General features: G+C 34.5%; 1 protein-coding gene and 1 long non-coding RNA gene across 2 annotated transcripts; one reads left to right on the forward strand and one right to left on the reverse strand.

The window, feature by feature from the left end:
- Positions 1 to 4,899: 4,899 nt before the first annotated feature.
- On the reverse strand, positions 4,900 to 18,827 carry LOC125659656 (uncharacterized). The gene is made up of 3 exons (XM_048891399.2): positions 18,730 to 18,827; positions 6,227 to 6,349; positions 4,900 to 5,075 (listed from the first exon to the last, which is right to left on the reverse strand). Exons 1-3 carry the CDS (start codon positions 18,794 to 18,796, stop codon positions 4,942 to 4,944), a joined length of 324 nt encoding a protein of 107 aa, XP_048747356.1. The 5' UTR covers positions 18,797 to 18,827; the 3' UTR covers positions 4,900 to 4,941.
- LOC130050231 (uncharacterized) lies at positions 9,310 to 11,263 on the forward strand. The gene is made up of 2 exons (XR_008798660.1): positions 9,310 to 10,752; positions 11,013 to 11,263. It is a non-coding gene; the product is annotated as an uncharacterized LOC130050231 (long non-coding RNA).
- Positions 18,828 to 20,170: the final 1,343 nt, after the last annotated feature.

Genomic DNA, 20,170 nt, shown 5'->3' on the forward strand with positions numbered 1-20,170 from the left:
TGAGTCAATATGACTATGAAGGGTCTACTAACTATATGAGCAGCCATATGCTGCCCTCATGTCCCAATTCAAAAAACTGATATAAAACAATATATAACATCTTCTATCAGAAGCTAAATGTATTGTGTAATCTTACCTCCTAACATAGAAAAAACAGGTATTAACTTTAAATTCATTTTAACACAAACAACATAACACTAATATGCATTGCCTGACAGCCAGACGTGATTGCTGGACGCCCGCAATTTATTGTATTTTAAATACACATTACAGAATTCGCAGAAAAACAAGTCTTTTTTCCCATGTACAAAAAATAAGGTAACCTTCCAACTCCATATACAGAATATGAACAATATATAAAGAACAATAACTTTTAAATATACTTCATAATCCCCTCTATATAGCATCAGAGCCGGTGTTAGAGAGCCAGACTCCCCCCCCCCCCCCCCCCCCCCCCCCCCCCCCCCCCCCCCCCCCTCGAGCCAGACTTCTCCCCGCGGAAGTCTAGATCTAGAGTGAGCCTTCCCCCCGCGGAAGTCTGGCTCTAGAGTGAGCCTTCCCCCCGCGGAAGTCTGGCTCTAGAGTGAGCCTTCCCCCCGCGGAAGTCTGGCTCTAGAGTGAGCCTTCCCCCTGCGGAAGTCTGGCTCTAGAGTGAGCCTTCCCCCCGGAAGTCTGGCTCTAGAGTGAGCCTTCCCCCGGTAGTCTCGCTCTAGAGTGAGCCTTCCCCCGGTAGTCTCGCTCTAGAGTGAGCCTTCCCCCAGCAGACTTACTCTAGAATAAACCTTATTCCCAGGGGGAAGACTCATTCTAGAGCCATAAAACCCTCTTGAAGTCTCGCTCTAGAAGGACGCTCCCGCTTTCATCCCCTTTTGCGCAAACTATGAAATAAATTTTAGTTTATCGGCCAGGGAATTACTTACCTACCTACCTATACCTACGTACCTTTACCTACCAACCTACCAACCTATATTTACTTTTGAATGGTTCAAACGTACTATTAAGCAACGAATCTGTGACCAGTTTGCACAAATATGGCATAGTAATGCATTTAATTCATCTAAACGATTTTTCTATCGTATAATAAAAGAAAAATTTTGTTTTGAAAAATACCTTGACCTTCTGACAGATTTCGTACATGTAATAATCGATTACCTATTGAAGTTGGCAGATGGTACGGCATAGAAAGATCCCAAAGAAAATGTACGTTGTGTAACGACAATGAAATTGGTGATAAATACCATTATTTGTTTAAATGTAGTAGATTTGCTAGAATTAGAAATCAACGTATTAAATGGAGAAAAAGGTCGCCACCAAATGTATTAACAACAAAATCTATTTTTAATACTGACAATATTGTCACGTTAAGAAAATTAAGTAAATTCTTAAAAGCTATCCATCATACTCTGTCCCCTCTATAATGACTTTGTTTATATTGCTGCAGTTTGTACATTTGTATATATTGTGAACACATCATATTGTATATTTGTATTGCATATTGTATTGTATATATGTATTTTCTCAATACCTTTGTAGTATTGGTAAGGAGAATAAAGAATTGGCAGAGTATATCAAACTTCTTCATTAGCTGTATTACATATTCTATAGAATCATAATGCACCACTGAAAAGGATAGGTCATGAATAATTCTGAATTATCCAGGTAGCTTCTTAAGCACAAGCCCTAATGGTGAACAAATGAGATTATCAAAAGGTTTAAATGAATGTGGACTTGAAATACGATTGAGCCCCAACTCCTTATCCCACTTTTTGCTGACTACCGATGGACTTTTTCTGACAGAAGAATGATTGTTCTTTATAGAGGTTGGATGAAACTCCATACAACCAAGTTTAAACCCATATTTAAACCCGTCAACGAGAATCTCGTGTAAATCCTTGTCATAATCCTACAACTCTTGAAAAAGCACTTCATGCTTTATTGTTGTCGGTATTGTTGGTTTGTTAAGTTTGTTTCGATCTGATTTGCTACATTTAATTCTGGAATGTTGTTCATTTGCGGCAGATGTGTTTGAAATAAATGGTGAGTATTTACAATCTGTGCCATTGTTGTAGTTGAAACAAACTCGCTGTGTTGTTTTTGAACGGTTTGAGGTATTAGGTAAGGAACGAGCGAGGGTGCAAGCTTTGACCATGTATTCAGTGATAGGGGGTTGACAAGGGACCTTATTTGACTGATGGAGCTTTCTAAAGTTCTCGTCATAATATCTCCATGCGCCATCCCCATTGGAATTCCCAATTTCTCTAACAGTGAAGCAATATTTAAGGAGATTGACAAACTCTAGGGGTGACTTTTCAGTGTATATTGACATGAATATCAGAAAGGATGATGTCCATTGGTGTAATGACATGATTGACTGAAACAGTCAATCATGTCATTACACCAATGGACATCATCTTTTCTGATATTCATGTCACTGTGAGTTTAGCTGAATGGCATTATTTTCTATTTGAATTGAAATATTTTCTTCTTTGAAATTGGGTAGTAAACATTTAAGATCAATAAATTGATCGGTCCAAATATGAATTATTATGCAATTACAACGTAAAAGCTTGCATATAAAACATTATATGAGACATAACATTTTATTCATGCATAAAAGTAGTTTGGGTAATGTTGAAGTTCATGAACACGTGTTTGATTTTATAAATGATTTTTAGAGGATGATTATTTTCATTTGAATATATATATATATATATATATATATATATATATATATATATATCCAAATTGTGTTTTTAAAAAAAATCACAGTGTCCGGTATAAAATATTAAAAGAAATAGAATAAACAGTACACAAAGTTAAACATTTAACGCAAGCGCTTTCATTTTATAATCCTCAGGCGTTACATTTTAAAATAGTTTTGAAATGGTTTGACGTCATAAAGGCGTCCTAACATTTCACGTACATAACGACGTCATAAACGAATGAAGGGAAAAGGATTTTACGTTAAGCATATTATGACGTCATAGATAATAACAGTAAACATATTTTACAGTAAGCTATTGAGAGCCGGTTTTAAAGTCTTAATAAAGTGTCTTTCTTTTTCTCGTCGGGAAATAGTATTTTCTGTATACAGTTTATAAAACGGAAATACACTGAATTGTCCGTGGCCACACACATCTATATGTTCACTAACTTTAATTTTTCTGTATTCGGGTGCTGAAATGTGTTGTTTATGAACTCGTATACGAGTTCGCAAAGTAGTTCCAGTTTCACCGATATAATGTTTTCCACAGCCAGCACATGTTATAACATAAATTAAATTTTTGGTGGAGCACGTCATATCTGAATTTACCGTAAATTCCTTGTTGTTAAATTCGAACGAACTTCCTTCCCTTAAGTTATGTACGTGAAATGTTAGGACGCCTTTATGACGTCAAACCATTTCAAAACTATTTTAAAATGTAACGCCTGAGGATTATAAAATGAAAGCGCTTGCGTTAAATGTTTAACTTTGTGTACTGTTTATTCTATTTCTTTTAATATATATATATATATATATATATATATATATATATATATATATATAAATTGATGATCAGATGGAGTTCAATGACTACAAAATCAAGTGTAGTCAATATTTTTGTCTTTCAATGTCCATATGAACATTGAAAGACAAAAATATTGACTACAAAATCAAGTGGGAAATTTTAGGAAAAACATCCTCATACTCAAACATTTCAAAAAAGTGCAACCTTTGTATTCTAGAGAAATTCTTTATAATATGTCATCCCGAAAAATCTTCATTGAATAAGCGTTCAGAACTTGTCAGCACTTGCCGTCATTCCCATAAATTTCTATTTACTCAATCCTGTGTGTGATCATGCTTAGCAACTATCCAGTATGTTTCTGTGTAACATATACTCAGCCATGCGGATGTTTTTCGTTAGATGTCATTTTTCTCCCGACGAGTGAGGGGAAACCATCCCCTTACGAAACAGCATGTAGAGAAATAAATGTTATGTGATTGAACTCCATCTGATCATCAATTTATGTAGCTCCGCGAGGCCACGTCGAGCACTCTAGAAGATTATATCGGAGATTTATCCCACTATATATATATATATATATATATATATATATATATATATATATATAACACATAAATATTGATAACAAAGAACATTTCCTATCAATTGCAGAATCTTTAAACTTCACTCACGAATTTTATTTCGGGGGAAGGAATTAAGGATGTATGCTACACGAAATTTGATGTAGATGAAAAGTGGAGGATATGTACAACAATATTTTGAAGTTGAAAATTTTCAAATTTACTTTATTTAGTCAAAAAATACAGTTTTAGTAGTAGGTAATCTGAAAAAAAAAATTTAAAACCCCTGCTGGACTCGAACCTGCGACCCACAGTTCAGCAATCGGTATTCAAACCCACTGAGCTACTCGGCTAGGTACTTAAATGGAAAAGGAAAAGACAAATATTGCTGATATCGATTTTTTCATCCATGTTTTTAAAGGAAGTCAGCCATTATGACGATGTAGAGTACAACCTTAAATCAATTTCGTGGGAACAAGATTAATGTGTAAAAAATCAATTTCATGGAATCGAGTTATAGTTCCTGGGAACGAATTTTATTTCAATCTCTTCCACCCTTCCTACATGAAAACCAGTCACCAACTGGACACCAGAATGATACCTAAATCAGTTTTGCATAGGAACACCTGGTTTCCATTTTGAAAAAAGCTTTATCACCTTATTCAGACCCTTATAGAACCATGACGGGGTCATTTAGCTGGCGGGTATTCTTCAACCGTGTCTGTATGTAATCACCTCTCTCTCTCTCTCTCTCTCTCTCTCTCTCTCTCTCTCTCTCTCTCTCTCTCTCTCCATATTCTTACAAACGAAGGAGACAGTAGACACAAAGAAATATATCCCATATCTTTAATCATCCATGCATTTTTACAACATTAAAAATGTCTGCAGCACTGTCTGTCGTTACCCCCACCGCAAAGGTCGGCACTGTCAAAGCCCCCCCGGCAACGTGAGCTGGTGTACAGACACACTCCACTGGAATATTTTCGATGGCAACGTATGTCAGCACCTGTATGTAATAAACCAAGTCATAGTTTAGGTTTCATCAAAATGTAGCTAAATTAATTGTATATACGGCTAGAATATACATAAGCTACTGCGGAAGAATTAGATTTCATGGGAAGTCTACTTTCGTGGATTCTTGGGTATCCCCTTTCAAAACGAAATACATAATTTATTAATGCCTCAATGTACAGAAGCCATATACACAAAATTACATTCCAAAGAAACTATAAAATCTCGAAAAATAACGAGAACTGACCCCCGTGTGTTGAAGCGATTTTGCAGTATGTACCATTAAATATTGAAACCCCAAATAAAACGGGGGAAGAAAACAAACACGGAGCATCTACAGCGTATAATCACTGTAGTACTAATCTAAGCAAATTATCATCCATTTAAAATGGAGAATTCCGTCAAATTATTATACATTGTAAATCATTAATTTTCGTTGGCCATTAATTTTCGGGGATTGTTTTGTGGAGTTGTGGTACAGACATACCTATGTACCAACGAATTTCCGATCTTTTATCAGCCAGTAATTTAAATTATCTATCTCTGCAGGGTCAGTCAAAGGTCAATCGGTGCTAAACTTTTCTTTTTTACTATACCAAGAGATGACAACTGTGAATCTAATTATTACTATCAAAAGTTTTCATTTAATTTTATAGGAAGCACCACCCTGGGGCATTATTGTAATTGATTGCAATTGACGAAGAAATAACAAATTTCAAAGTTATACAGATCAGAAAATTACAAAGAACAACAATTTTTAACCGCAAGATGGCTGACAAGTGACGTAATTATGTGTATATTCAAAGTATTACAGAAAATGAACCACAGTAGAGAGTGATAAACTCCAATACCGCAACGTTCCATCTCCCAAAACACACATTTCCATCGGACACAGTAAGCCTCCATCTCCCATTATGGATGGAAAGTAGAAATCGCACTGTTATCAATGTTGGATTGTTAATTAAAAAAGCCCACTACTACGACTTCGAGCGCCATACTCACGTAAAAAGTTTGTGATATTTCGACGTATAACAACAAAGAAATAAAAACCCAGTCATTCTACATTTATATGAATTTATATATTTCTCTGTTGTAATATAAATAACTGTTGCCAACATACATTGTAATTATATGAGTTATATTTACCGAGGACACAGCACTGCCTATTATTAGGGCCACCACACAAGGGGGCGCTGTTATACAGGAGACAGGGTTCACTTGTATACTGGCATCTTCCGGTATGTATTCTCCAGCATGGAGAATCATCAGCTGGTAAGAGAAATAGTTGGTATATAAAAATAAATCAACAAAATACACCAACCTTCATATCACAGATTCATTCTTTTAAAAAAGTAAGTTGAAAGTCCAATATGTAAGAACTGAGTGCCATGGGGAAACCCCAAAATAAAACAGAGAATTCTACACGAATGATTTACTAGTATGTAAAATCGTTAGTGACGAAAAAGTGTAAAAACAATCCATGTACTATGATAAGTTATTACAAATAGTATACTAAACAGAAATGATTCTAAATGCAAAGCTTACACAATTAATGTAGACTGCAGCAGGATTTTGCGGATAAGAAATAAAGTCGACAACATGCAATTTCTGTGCCGCAAATACAAATTCACATCAATTGATACATTCCTCCAGCTTAAAAAAACCGAGAGGATTCGGAGTTAGTTTCATATACTAGTATTACTGTGTGAATTCTTATGGAAATTTTAGGTCGGTGAACCATGTTCAGAATCTGCAATTTTTACGAAAATACACCAAAGTACAATAGTTCAGAATCTGCAATTTTTACGAAAATACACCAAAGTACAATAGTTCAGAATCTGCAATTTTTACGAAAATGGGGGACAATCAAACTCCGTGCAAGTTGCACATCTTCATTGCACACACAAAGTCACACACACGGTGTAAATAAACTGCTTAGGTTTAAATCTGTATGAAGGAAGGGGCAACACGGACAGACCTATCTTTAGCACTAGTGTATATAAATTTTCCCACAATTCAGCAATGGATTATCTCCAGTTTCTTTGAAAATTATGTAAAATCAAAACTCAAGCAATATGTACATGTACATCATGGTCTGCAGTTTTACACAAAGATACAAAGAAACTTTTAAATAGATTTGTGAAAACGGTGTGGAGATGGTCGTGCACTAACTTATTAAGAAATCAACGTGCTCGGTGTAGATACATTGTACATACATGCCACTGATTTACAAATTGTTTTGTCATTGTGATTAAAGTACATACTTCTCTTGATTCTTGTCTAAAAGTACAGAATACTAATTATAATAATATCAAAGTACAGAATACTAATTATAGTAATATCAAAGTGTAGAATTCTAATTATAGTAATATCAAAGTACAGAATACTAATTATAATAATATCAAAGTACAGAAAACTAATTATACCGAGCGAAGCTCGGACGGGCCAAAGGCCCGTCCGCGAAGCAAGGCTCTAAAGGTAACACGTATGTAAAAGAAAAAAGTCAAAATCAGCAAAAGAAAAAGAGATAATCTCTATATACGTTCACTGAAATTTTCGTGATCCATATGGGCGCCGCCATGTATATTTTCATTACCTACTTCAACAGTTATTCGTGTTTTATTTTGAATGCCAATAATAGAAAACTCTGACGTGCAATTCGTAATTTAAACACTCAGTTTGTTCAAAGTGAATAGTATGATTATCATTGTAACAGGTTTTAGCAAATAATTATATATAAAAACCGTAATACGACTAAATAGATGAACGAGTTCATGAGTTTCTTTGAATAAGAATATACCATAAAATTACGGTTACTTTTTTACCATTTTTAAATTTATTGGTTAATTTTGTTTAGTTTCATAACGGCCTTTTTCATTGCACACGGAATGTATTATTGTTGTTTATAATTGTTTGCTTTGAAAAAGAGAATAAAAGTACTTAAAGTACTCGTGGGAGTTGAACATTGTGGAAATTCAGTTAGAAAAGATAGTACTGGAAGGGTAGGGGGATAAATGACTGAATATTATCATGATTTTAGATACAAATCAACTGTTGTTGTTTTTCAAAGCGTTACAACAGCAAACATGGATAATGGAAGGCCCATGGGTCACAACGCTCCTCGAGTAACTGAAGTCGTGTTGTTGTTTTCTAGAATTTCACCCCTTTATATTCTCATGAAAAATGTGACCACATATTATGGCCCAAACATTCAAATCAATATGGTTATCAATGTCTTGCAGTTATGAAGAAGTTTTCCCCCTGTATATATACATTCAAGTTTAATCCTAGTTATAGCTAATTCTAAGGATTCATTACTTGAAAAGGTAGTCCAATATGCTAAACTATCACCTGAGTATACTACAGTCCTGTAGAGGATCAATGGAATGGTAAATAATTGTATAATAACTCAAAATAAATGAAATGCAAAAAAATTAAAAATTGTCGGGCATCGGAAATGCACAAACCGAGTTGCGCAAGGAATGGGCATAGAGGGAACCGGTAGAAAAGTTTTCAAGAATTATCAAGCAGGGAGCAAAATTTTGCGTACATAAATTTCAGCCGACTTAACTCCTTTGTAACCTTGACCTTTAACCCTTGACCAAAATCAATAGGCTTCTTTGTCTCATCAAGGGCGATAATCCATCTAAGTTTAATTGAGATCCTATAATTTGTTAAAAAATTATAGTGCAGAAAACAAAATTTTCTCCAAATTTCAGTCTATTTATAGCCACTGTGACTTTGACCTTGTGACCCCGGAATCGATAGGCTTCTTGTCTTACTTAATCGATCTAAGTTTGATTGAGTTCCTATAATTCGTTCAAGAGCTATGGTGCGGAAAACAAAATTTTCTCCAAATTTCAATCTATTTATACGCAGGACACTTAAGGTAACGAATGAACTCGGTATGATAATGAGATCATAATGAGCTGATACGTCATGACAGTTGCCCCGCCTTGATCAATCCATATTTGGATACATATACACAAACTCTATTTTTAGGATCATATAAAAATATATCGGAATATTGCCTTTATTCTACGCTTAAAATTAGTCAAATTTCCCTGATTTGACAACACATCACAAGGCATTATGATGAGAAATACCCTGGTAAAGTTTGTCGTATGGTTGGAATCAGCGTCTAAAATACGCTTACTAGGCACATGGCAAAGACGACGTTCAGAAGATGTCAGCTGTATAACTTTGAAATCGGAAAAAACAAGGTAAATTCTTGTAATTGAAATAATGATGTATGAATACCTGAAACCAAGGTTGTCAACAATGAAAGTAGACAACATTTACTGTGTTTTATACATTGACTCAATACTTTAGAGGTAGTATATACATAGTTTGATGTTCTTTGTTTACATACTGCAGTGCACACGTCACACGTAGCATTAAGTGCACACACGCAAGATATATGCTAGAGAACTGATGCTCAAATGGTACCATTTTTTTTTTTTTATTCATATACACATGATTTACATGAATACAGGCGGGTATCTAGGCAGTAAATTCCACAGGCACCTGAAGAATGGACACTACCCCCCCCCCCCCTCTTTCTTTTGATTTTTTTTTTGCGATAATTTCTCACACGTAGCCGATGTGTAGCGTATTGGGTGCACACACGCAAAATATGCCTATATGTTAGAGAAATGATGCTCAAATGGTACCAGCTGTTGTTTGTTTATATAAACATGAGCACAGGCGGGTATCTAGGCAGTAAACTCCACAGGCACCTAAAGTATGGATATTACATGACACCCCCCCCCCCCCCCCCACTCTTTCTTTTGATTTTTTTTTTCTTGCTATACTTTCTCTGAAATAAGTCGATTTCCTGTCTATCTCATCCTTCTTTCGATTCATGTAATCCTTTCACGCTTTTTGTAAGCTTCTACCGGTATGATTTAATTTATTTATTGATTCACCAAGCATGTTGGCATACAATCATGTTACACAATGATGAGATATGTATAATGATGACAAACTAAATACTAACAGTTCATATGCATATATGTATATATATTTGGCATGTACATATGACATCTAACTGTATATATAATTTAGTATTGCAAGTATAACAGCCTATGATTTATTACAAAATTTGTTCTCAATTTTTTTTATACCCGTACAAGGCCACTCTCTAAAGCTTACAAAAAGTGTGAAACGATTACAGTACTTTTAAAAATCGAAAGAGAAATGAGTTCGACAGGGAATCAACACATTTCAGATTTATCGCTGCAAAAAATATTTTCAAAAAGGGGGGGGGGGGGGGTAGTATCAGTGCATCAGGTACCTGTGGTAATATCTTGTACAAACGCACGTGTAACGACATTAATTTTCATGCTCTAGATTTACAGTCACATTTAATTTTATCAAGTGACATACAAAAAAAAAATAAAAAAAATAAACTTGGGATATTTTCGCTTACATTACAGTTTGAATAAATGGAAGAAAAATAAAAGACTTTGAATGCATACTGATTGCCCACATTTTTTATGTGTATTTGAGACCCTTCTCCAATACATTGAATGTTTGCAGCACATGTATTTATAATATGAGATAATGCTATTTACAGATGTGCATGATACCAACAAGAATATGAACTTTTCAAAGAGCATATTTCCAATTTTCCACATCTCTAGAGCAGTGACCACAAATGTACATACAAGGTAATTTTTACAAACTTTAAGTAATCCAATCAGGCACTGGATATACATAAATATAGGCATTATTTACATCTAGTCAATATTAATTTCTTCAAAATGATAAATTAAAAGAAAATTCATATGAAGCATGTTTTGATATTGCTGTATGGTATGGAATTTGAATGTTTTTATGTTATAATGCACATATAAACTTGAACACTTAGACCTACAGTACTGTGTTTTAAATATTTTTGACTGGCAACTTTCTTCTTTTTTCCATTTAGTACCCACAGATGACAGCCATATTGACTCCAGTGGATAATATGTACCTCCATCAGCTGGTTACTACACTGTACATAGTGGTCAAACCAGGATATCCACTAATTGCTTTCAGTGATGTGAATTGTCATCTACATTTGTGCTTATGAACTTTAGTAAACTGTCAAGTTTTAATACGAAGAAAATGACTGCTGAAAAAGCATCTAATCTTGTGTTCTATGAATGTTTTCAATTAAACACAAAACAAAATGAGAAATAGTTTTATTGAAACTTAATTGAAATTCACTTTGAATTACTTTGCATTGACTGAGTACTTCAAATTTTAATCGTTCTACATTTTCATGGTCAAGTGATAAAAAGTATTTGAGAGTGTGTGTGTGTGTGGGGGGGGGGGGGGGGGGGGGGTCATATGAAGTAAAAAGATTAAAGATTGACACCCATTTGGTGAACTAGATATTTTACACATTGCAGCCACTTATCTTTATTTTCAATGATGACTTAAGAATATTTCTTAAAAATGGAAAAAATATACCCCCTCCCGAAGTAGTGGAGGAATATGTGTCACTTCTGGTTTTCCTGTAGCTTGTATGATGGCTGTATTCTAGATACAAATTTTGTTGAAAGCTACTTTGAAGTTGTCACCTTAAACTATTTCTAAACGAAATTCAACTCGAGTCGTTAAGTATTCCCACGGATTTTTTATATACACAGTGATATAATACAAATATTCTTTGTAGAACAAGATATATATACCCCCCCCCCCCCCCCCCCATCATTATGTATGTTTCGTTGCAAGAGCAGATGCTGCATGGGTCCAGACTACTACCCAACCCACTCAACTTGAAAAGTAATAACTCCATGACATATTCATCGTTTTTAAAACTATCAAATTAAGTTATCCCCTTCCCTAAACTGTTTCATTGCAAGAGCAGCATGGGTCCAGATATAGACAACCACCCTTCAACAGTGTTTCATGAAAACATGCATGTAGTGTGTCATATTTTTGTATATATTCTACATCTATTTAATAGATACTGCATGTTTGTAACCTTGTTTAGACACCCCCCCCCACCCCCAATGCAAGGATTGACACCCGAGACTATATTCCTGGATCAGCGCATGATTTTCACCGCGAATCGTCAGTTACAAATTACGCACTGAGTTTGATATGTTATTTTAAAAGCTCAGAAATATAAGAACTTGCTGTACTAATGGCTATCACATATGATGTGTTCGAGGTAATGCAGAGAATTCAACACCGCACCGATCTCTGTGAAATTAAATGCATACTTCTTTGCATCAGATTAAATTTTCAATAGATAGATAGATAGATACTGGTGTGTTATTGTATTCATACCAAAGCGAAGAAATATTTTTTAATATATGTAATACATATATTACACACTTGTTTAAAACAATCACATTGAAGGAATTATTTCGTTTTAGGCCTAGATCGAAGGTAGATATAGTGCATGTATATTTATGTGTGTAGTCTGATTAAAACCAGCTCCCTTCTAATGGTCCCTGACGACGATAGGGTAAAAAAAAAAGGGGGGGGGGTAATCAGACTGTCATTCATTCATGAGGTTTAAGATTGGAATCTAAACAATCTGATTGTAAACAGATCTTTGATCCGCTCCGTTATTATTCTGTCGTTACAAACGTACAATGTTTGAATACAAACTAGAGTTTAAAATGTTTCTGAAATTAGTTGTTAAATATAGCTGTCTTGGTTACTGGGAGTACAAGATCAACAGTCCGGTACAATACATTTATTACCAGACTGTTAACAGGCACTGTCCCATTGGTGCCCCTGTAATCAAGTCAACAATTCATGAATACCTTTTTTACTGAACACTTCATACAATTAATTGTTTTCATTTATATAATCATTCTATTCTAACCTCTCTGCATTAGCATAAAACATTCAGAACAATTGGATCCTAAATGCACATGTGTTTTATACTTGCATACTGTACTTACTAAACTATAATTAATATACTGATTTGATTACAATTTCATTATGTATTCACACAACACACTTATCCGCTGTTTCAGAAACTGATGTGTGAAGCAGTTGGGTTATTTTATTGTATATATCAAGTTGTTAATCTAAATCTTGTCTGCAATCAGTATTTCATATATAATTATAGATATGTGTAGTGCAGAAGTGTGAACTCTGATAGTATTAGTGATTCTGAATGATTGGTTTTTATTCCCATTGCTGTACATGCCCCCCCCCCCCCTTTCCCAAGGAACCTTGATTGGCGAATAAACAATAGAGATAGAGAGAGAGAGATCGTTAAAAGATTAAAACTAAGGTAAATGTTTCTTGGTTAAAATACATTGGTTGTCCAGCTTACATGTATCATGTATATATTTACAATACATAATAAATTGTAATTTTCCCGCCGTGTTACTTCCCTTTCCAGTATCTAATTTTGGATCAATAGTCTACATCAGTGCTGCGTTTGAATATTAATTAGATAGCGTGTTTACATGAATATCGAAGATAAAACTGGATGGCGGTAAGAGGAAAATAAATGTATTATGATACCATGAGATTATTTGAAAGCATTGAACAAGGCTTTATCTAGAAATCACTGTCCAAATCTTGAAATATTCTTGAACAATACACTGAACTCGAGAAAAAAACACCAATAAACAAAGTGCAGGGGTAGGTTTTCATCTTGCGGGCCATTTTTAACCTATTTGCATGCGGATGATGCAATTTGGACAGTGAATACTGGATTCTGTGAAACTTATACATTTCTATCATGTCATGTTTTTATTGGTTTATGTACAACTGGCTGTGCGCCGTGTCGATTTATGATCATCTACTTGCGTCTTGTATAATCTGGTCAAATGACGTCATATGACCCTTGACATCATACGTAAACATGCGAAGTGAAAGTACAGGAGACGTATATATGTTGTGGTACCTGAAAAGTGTCTTTAGTTTTGTAATATTAATAAATGAACTACACCCAAAACAATAGGATATAAAGCTTCATTTTTCTGAATAATTCTTACACATGACCTTAAGTCACACGCGTAGCCAGTGACCTTGACCTTTGACCTAGTGACCCCAGAATCGATAGTCTTCCTCATCTTACTGAGGGTGACAATCCATCTAATTTTGAATGAGATCCTATAATTTGCTCAAGAGCTATGGTGCGGAAATGAAATGTTGATGCGTGCCCGCCTGCCCGCCCAAAGGCACTTCATAAGATCATAAGCCGAGTTCGACTTCATCGCAACTCCGCTAAAAATGAAACACTAGTCAAATAATGTTATTTATTGCCAAGGTATTTGGGATATTATACTGTGGCTCAAACAGGGGGTGAATGAACCTGACAGTATGGAAAGCATATAGTGGAATCAGACTTGTGATGCTGGAAATCTATAGTGATTAATAAACTATACATGTACAAGATCCATAACTATTTTTTTTTCTTCAGTTTGTGAGGGAGAATCCTCATGTCTCTTTCATCTGTAGACAAATAAACAATGTGTTTTGACCAGAGCAATTTCCAATCCTTTTTGCAGCATAAATTCAACATTGTGGCAACTGGGTTAAACTTTGATAGTGAAGTAATACATGGCAGCACCTTATCCCATGCTCTTAAAATTTCTGTTTGACACACTCATGACATCCACTCAAACATTACAGAGTGCAGCAAAATCCCATTGTAATAGGGGATTCAAAATGGATAACTGGTACAAAATATGTTACATACTATTAAAAAAGGATAATGAATTTGACATATTGATGTCTTGGAAAAGGAAATTCTGACATCGGGGCTCTAAGCGTTTTCAAACATTGTCATTTGATAAAAGTGTTCTACATTTTTAAAAATAGAGATTAATATGTCTTTACATACATAGGTGAGAAAGTTTCCATTATTCCTAGCCGAGACATACCATGTATGCGCAAAAAATTCATAAACAAATATCACACTACTCACGTAGAAAATGTGGACCTTACCGTCATCAAGCGCAGCGAAACACGCCATTTCGAGATTATAGTCGACGAAAGCTCGGTAACAGTAATGAATAAGGTACACTCATTTTGTATCTATTTTGTGACTTTCTTTATTAAAAGGAACAGTTCTCTAATGTGTAACGTGCAATTACTACGTAATTCAATAACTTGAAGCATGAAGCAGTTTCACTTTGCCACCGGATATAGGAAATTGTATTTCGTATTCCGATCCCAATCGAAAGTTGTTGACTTGGAATGACGTGTTTTAATTCAATCTACATGTAACATCAAGCATTTTTTATATCGCATTAAAACAAAAAACCAAATATATATACATACACAATGTTGTAGAGTTATTTCTTGTAAATTTTCTGAGGTTTCGCACCATATTCGATATTTCGCGCCACGGTGTCAATAAGGCTTGTGTGCAGTTGTCGTTCGTTTCCCTATCAATGTTTATAGGTGACGCTGCGCTACAAACGACAATTTTCAACCTTATCTTTTATTTTTCTATGTCTATCAGTATCAATTTGATCGAAATCTTGTATTCAAATTAATTTGAATACAATATCATTGCATTTATTTACATGTCAATTATCAAAATTAGATTAATTCAGAAAAGTTACATGGATTATTTAATGGCGGATGTTTATAAAAGTTTATGTTGATTTACCTAGGAGTAAATCAGCTGACACAGAACCCCCGCTGACGACCACTATACAAATCAATACAAATTACTGCGCAGAAAAGTGCGTGATGACCCAGGGAGATTGAACATAGTTCAACTCCCAAAAAAGTCGAGGCTAAATGTGACGTCACAATGCACAGTTTACGTCGCCTTGCGTTTTATTTCCCGAGTTCAATGAATAGGCGGATCCTGTAAAACTGTTGTCCCCATATAAACCCCTTTAATATTGAGATGTTACTGGGTTTTTAGCGTAAGGAAAGTTTCATTTAAAATATATGTTTTTAAATGAATCATAATCTACCGTACTTAAAGTAGACCTATACACGGCCTACGTCACAGTCAAATGTAAATGCGGAACCACGCGTCCGTTTTCCGAAATGTGGTATTTCAAAGATAACAGTTTGATTTTTACATGGCGATATGGTTGTCCGATATTGATTCCTTCCACGGCGTTCTTATCAGCTGCGGTCAAATTTTGTACAATGTATTTTTAAAAAAAGGCGGGGGGCTAAAGATGATTCAAGCTTTAGATTAAAATCGGTTGGAGAACAGACAACATTTTGGCGGATGAGGGCGTCCGTGAGATACATTGACTATTCATGTATGTAAATTTTTTTTTTTACAATGATCCATGTTCAACATATGGAATTACGCGGGCATCAGAAAGTTGGAGAGACGGATGGGAAAAGGGGGCCAATTCATATTTCCACCAGCATCATAATAATAATATTATTTCTTTTGTGAGGATCCGGATCAAAGTAGGTCCTCAGTACCCCATGCTTGTCGCAAGAGGCGACTAAATGAGACGGTCCTTCGGATGAGACCACAAAAGCAGATGTGGCACGCTAAAAATCTCTACTGAAAGACCGTCGGCGTCGAGCATAGGCCTAAGTTTTGCAGCCCCTACCAGCAATGGTGACGTCTCCATATGAGTAAAAAATTCTCGAGCGTAATAATTGCTAATTCAAAACTACGCAGCTGTTGAATCCAAATTATCATGAACATGGTAAGCTTGTGTAAAAATAAAAGTTCACATTTCGCTGTTCCAGTGACCACTGATGTCGTAGTTGTGTTCGCTGCTCCAATGTTGCAGATATTGACACAAGCTTCAAAGAACGGCGAATGGCTACAAATAATTTGTTTTATTTCACCGACCGTCATAAAGTTGTCATTTTTTCCTCATCCCCTCTCCTGTTTTTCAAAATTATTGGGACGACATCTGTATAACGCGATAACAGTGTAGTTCCTTATTGAGATTGTATCTACATAGATCGGCGTAAGTGGTGTACATGTACGTATATCCAATTTATGTACATGCAAATGATTCCATGATAAAAGATATAACACACATTACACACATGCATTAATCATAATAGTAAATCTATCAAAATTCAGTTTGTTAGTTTCGTTTTACATTCACATTGTGAATACCCTCTTCAAGAATGATTTGTTTTCAGATAAAATGTAAAATCTAATTGAAAACCACATGTATCTATAATACTTATAGTTTAACATAGTTCAAATTATTATCCAAAGTTGTAAATATACTTAAATTTCACATGACGTATGAAAATATGATAATGTATAATTCAAGATTTTTTTTTTGGGGGGGGGGGTGTCGTGTGGATACTTCGTTTGTTTAAACACTTCACTTAAATTGAATTTCTGCGGTCTCCGCAGGTTTCCACTGACTACTAATGGCATTTTCAAAAGTATTTCTTTTAACATGTGTGGGCTCACAAAGTGTACATTATGAAAATAGTTATTCAAATTTATTAAAATAAATGATTACATGTAATTAAAAAATGGGTATATAGTCTATGTTGCTTCTTACAGCTCATTTGTTTTGGAAAAATAATAATTATTAAGAAAAATAAGAAGGAGGAATACACTTTCATTAATGCTGATTATATGTGGATGGGGTACTTACTTTTGAGAAGCAATAACAATGAAATTAGCATGTTGACACATATATTTTTCAATGTTTATCTATTACTGGAATATACATCTATCTTATAAAGGCATTTTTTTCCATGATTGAGTCCATTTAAGGCCGAGTATAGGTCTACCTTAACGGAATTATGATTACCACTTGGGACACTCCAATGACCATTGTAGCATGCTTCGCTCGGTCCAACGGTCACATCGTATACATATTAGTAATATTTTGTAACACCCACCCAACCCCCAACCCCTTTTTATTTTTTTGCTTCATTAAAATGTCTTTGGTATGACAGGTATTGTTGCGATCCTTTTTCTTTTTATATTACAGATATATTTCCTGTGCTACCACCAGATAACATGCCTATTTTCAGATGCTGTCAGGATGCTGCCTTTTCCAATTTCGTTTTTTCCAACCACATGCTACGATTCGGTCAAAGCTGTTATTTGTCGCATCTTTTCATGGGGGGGTTTCGGGACTGGGGAGTGCGTTGTGGTTAGATAGTTCGAACGAAGTTGTTTCTTACACTGTAATAATTCGGATGGCCAATCTCAATTAATTGTGGACTATTTGATATACATCAAATAATCTTGATTATATTAATATCAAAGTACAGAATACTAATTATAGTAACATCAAAGTACAGAATACTAATTATAATAATACTAAAGTACAGAATACTAATTATAATTCTCCGTTGCTTGCTTGAATTAGTACACTGCCATACAATGTCATTTTTATGTACATGTATTTATGAAATTGATGTCTTAAGCAATAAAGAATATATATATATATATATCAAAGTACAGAATACTAATTATAGTAATATCAAAGTACAGAATACTAATTATAATAATACTAAAGTACAGAATACTAATTATAATAATATCAAAGTACAGAATACTAATTATAATAATATCAAAGTACAGAATACTAATTATAATAATATCAAAGTACACAATACTAATTATAATAATACCAAAGTACACAATACTAATTATAGTAATATTATGTATAGTTGTTCACTTTCATACTTTTGATAGATAACAAATCGTATTTGTAGTATAAGTAGTGAATAAAGTATACATGTATTTATACTTAGTTTACCTGCTATGAAACTGTAGACTGTCAGTAGTATCACAAGGGACAACAGCAACGTGGACACACCATTCATTTTGGTATAACACTTTTCGATAACTGTTAAACGTTCAATAGCCCACCTGTTTTATACAGTCACTAATGACAGTCGATATTACACAGATTTTTTCAAAAGCAATCACGATGACAACTTCATGATGCATTATCAATTTCTAACATTCGAAAATAATAAAAGTGTTTTCAGATTCCTCTGTTTACTTGCAATCAGTCGTGTACCTGTAATTCCACGGCATTCCAGTCTCCTGTCAATTGTTTTATTTTATTTTTTATTTCATTTTATTTATCTTTTCGCTTAACAAATTATTTTGTTGGCTTGTATTCAGGGGTTAAATACAGCAATGGAAGAATAATCTTGAAGGAAATAATCCGAATTGTAATTAAGATATGAGCCGCATATAGGTGAAAATATGGGTATGGATTCATTATCAACATTACTTATAATGTTCCCAACGAATAATTACAAATTGTACTCTTTGACTAACAGCGTATACTTTTTGATGAATAAAATATTTGTGATAATCATTTTTGGGGGAAATTACGACAGATGTGTTAAAATCCTATGTAATTGGATGTTTTATATCTGCTGATTTTCCCCGGTTTGAACTAGTCAGAAGTTTTTAGTGTAAATTATTTATGGGGTAAATCAGGACAGATTTGTCGATATTGGTGCAATGATGTGACAATGTTTTCTTATTTGCTGATTTCCTCCCGTTTTGTTTGTGGACCTTTATTTTCGCCATTTGTTTCCTTTAATACTCTTACACAGTGTTGCTGTGTTTTGGTCAAATGCCGTAAACGCACAGGCCTAAATTTTGCAGCCCTTCACTGGCAATGGTGACGTCTTCATAAGAATGAAAAATTCTTGAGAAATAAAGAATATTAAATCAACTAAAAAAAAAACCAAACAACAGAAGCACTTTTAAATCTTCATTGTTTTTATAACAACTACAATGCACGAAGTCTAAAACAAATGTCAAGTAAAAGCTGTGAGAGGAGTTGGTTACACAAAGTAGGCACCATGCTTAAATCCCCACGGAACAAATTTTTTTTAATCTACATTTTAGAACATGTCAGTTTTACAAGTATGTTTTGTTAAAAGGTTACCTATATAATCTGGTTCATAGAATAGCGGACAGGCGTTTGTGAACTGTTTGTTGTTGGTATACAAAACATTTTTTCATATTATGGAGTGAATGCCGGGTGGTTGGGCGTGCGTGAAAGCATTACATAATTGATTCTCTACCACAGTTTATATTTATTTCATCGGGATCCATGTACTGTTGTTTCTATTATAGAACACATATTTTAAACCAACCCGGCCATTTCTGTTCTTGAATCGAATTTTAAAGAGGTATAGCTCATTGGCCGATTCAGAAATCTAAATGGAAAA

The sequence above is a fragment of the Ostrea edulis genome, chromosome 9 (assembly GCF_947568905.1).
Source record: "Ostrea edulis chromosome 9, xbOstEdul1.1, whole genome shotgun sequence".
NCBI lineage: Eukaryota > Metazoa > Mollusca > Bivalvia > Ostreida > Ostreidae > Ostrea > Ostrea edulis.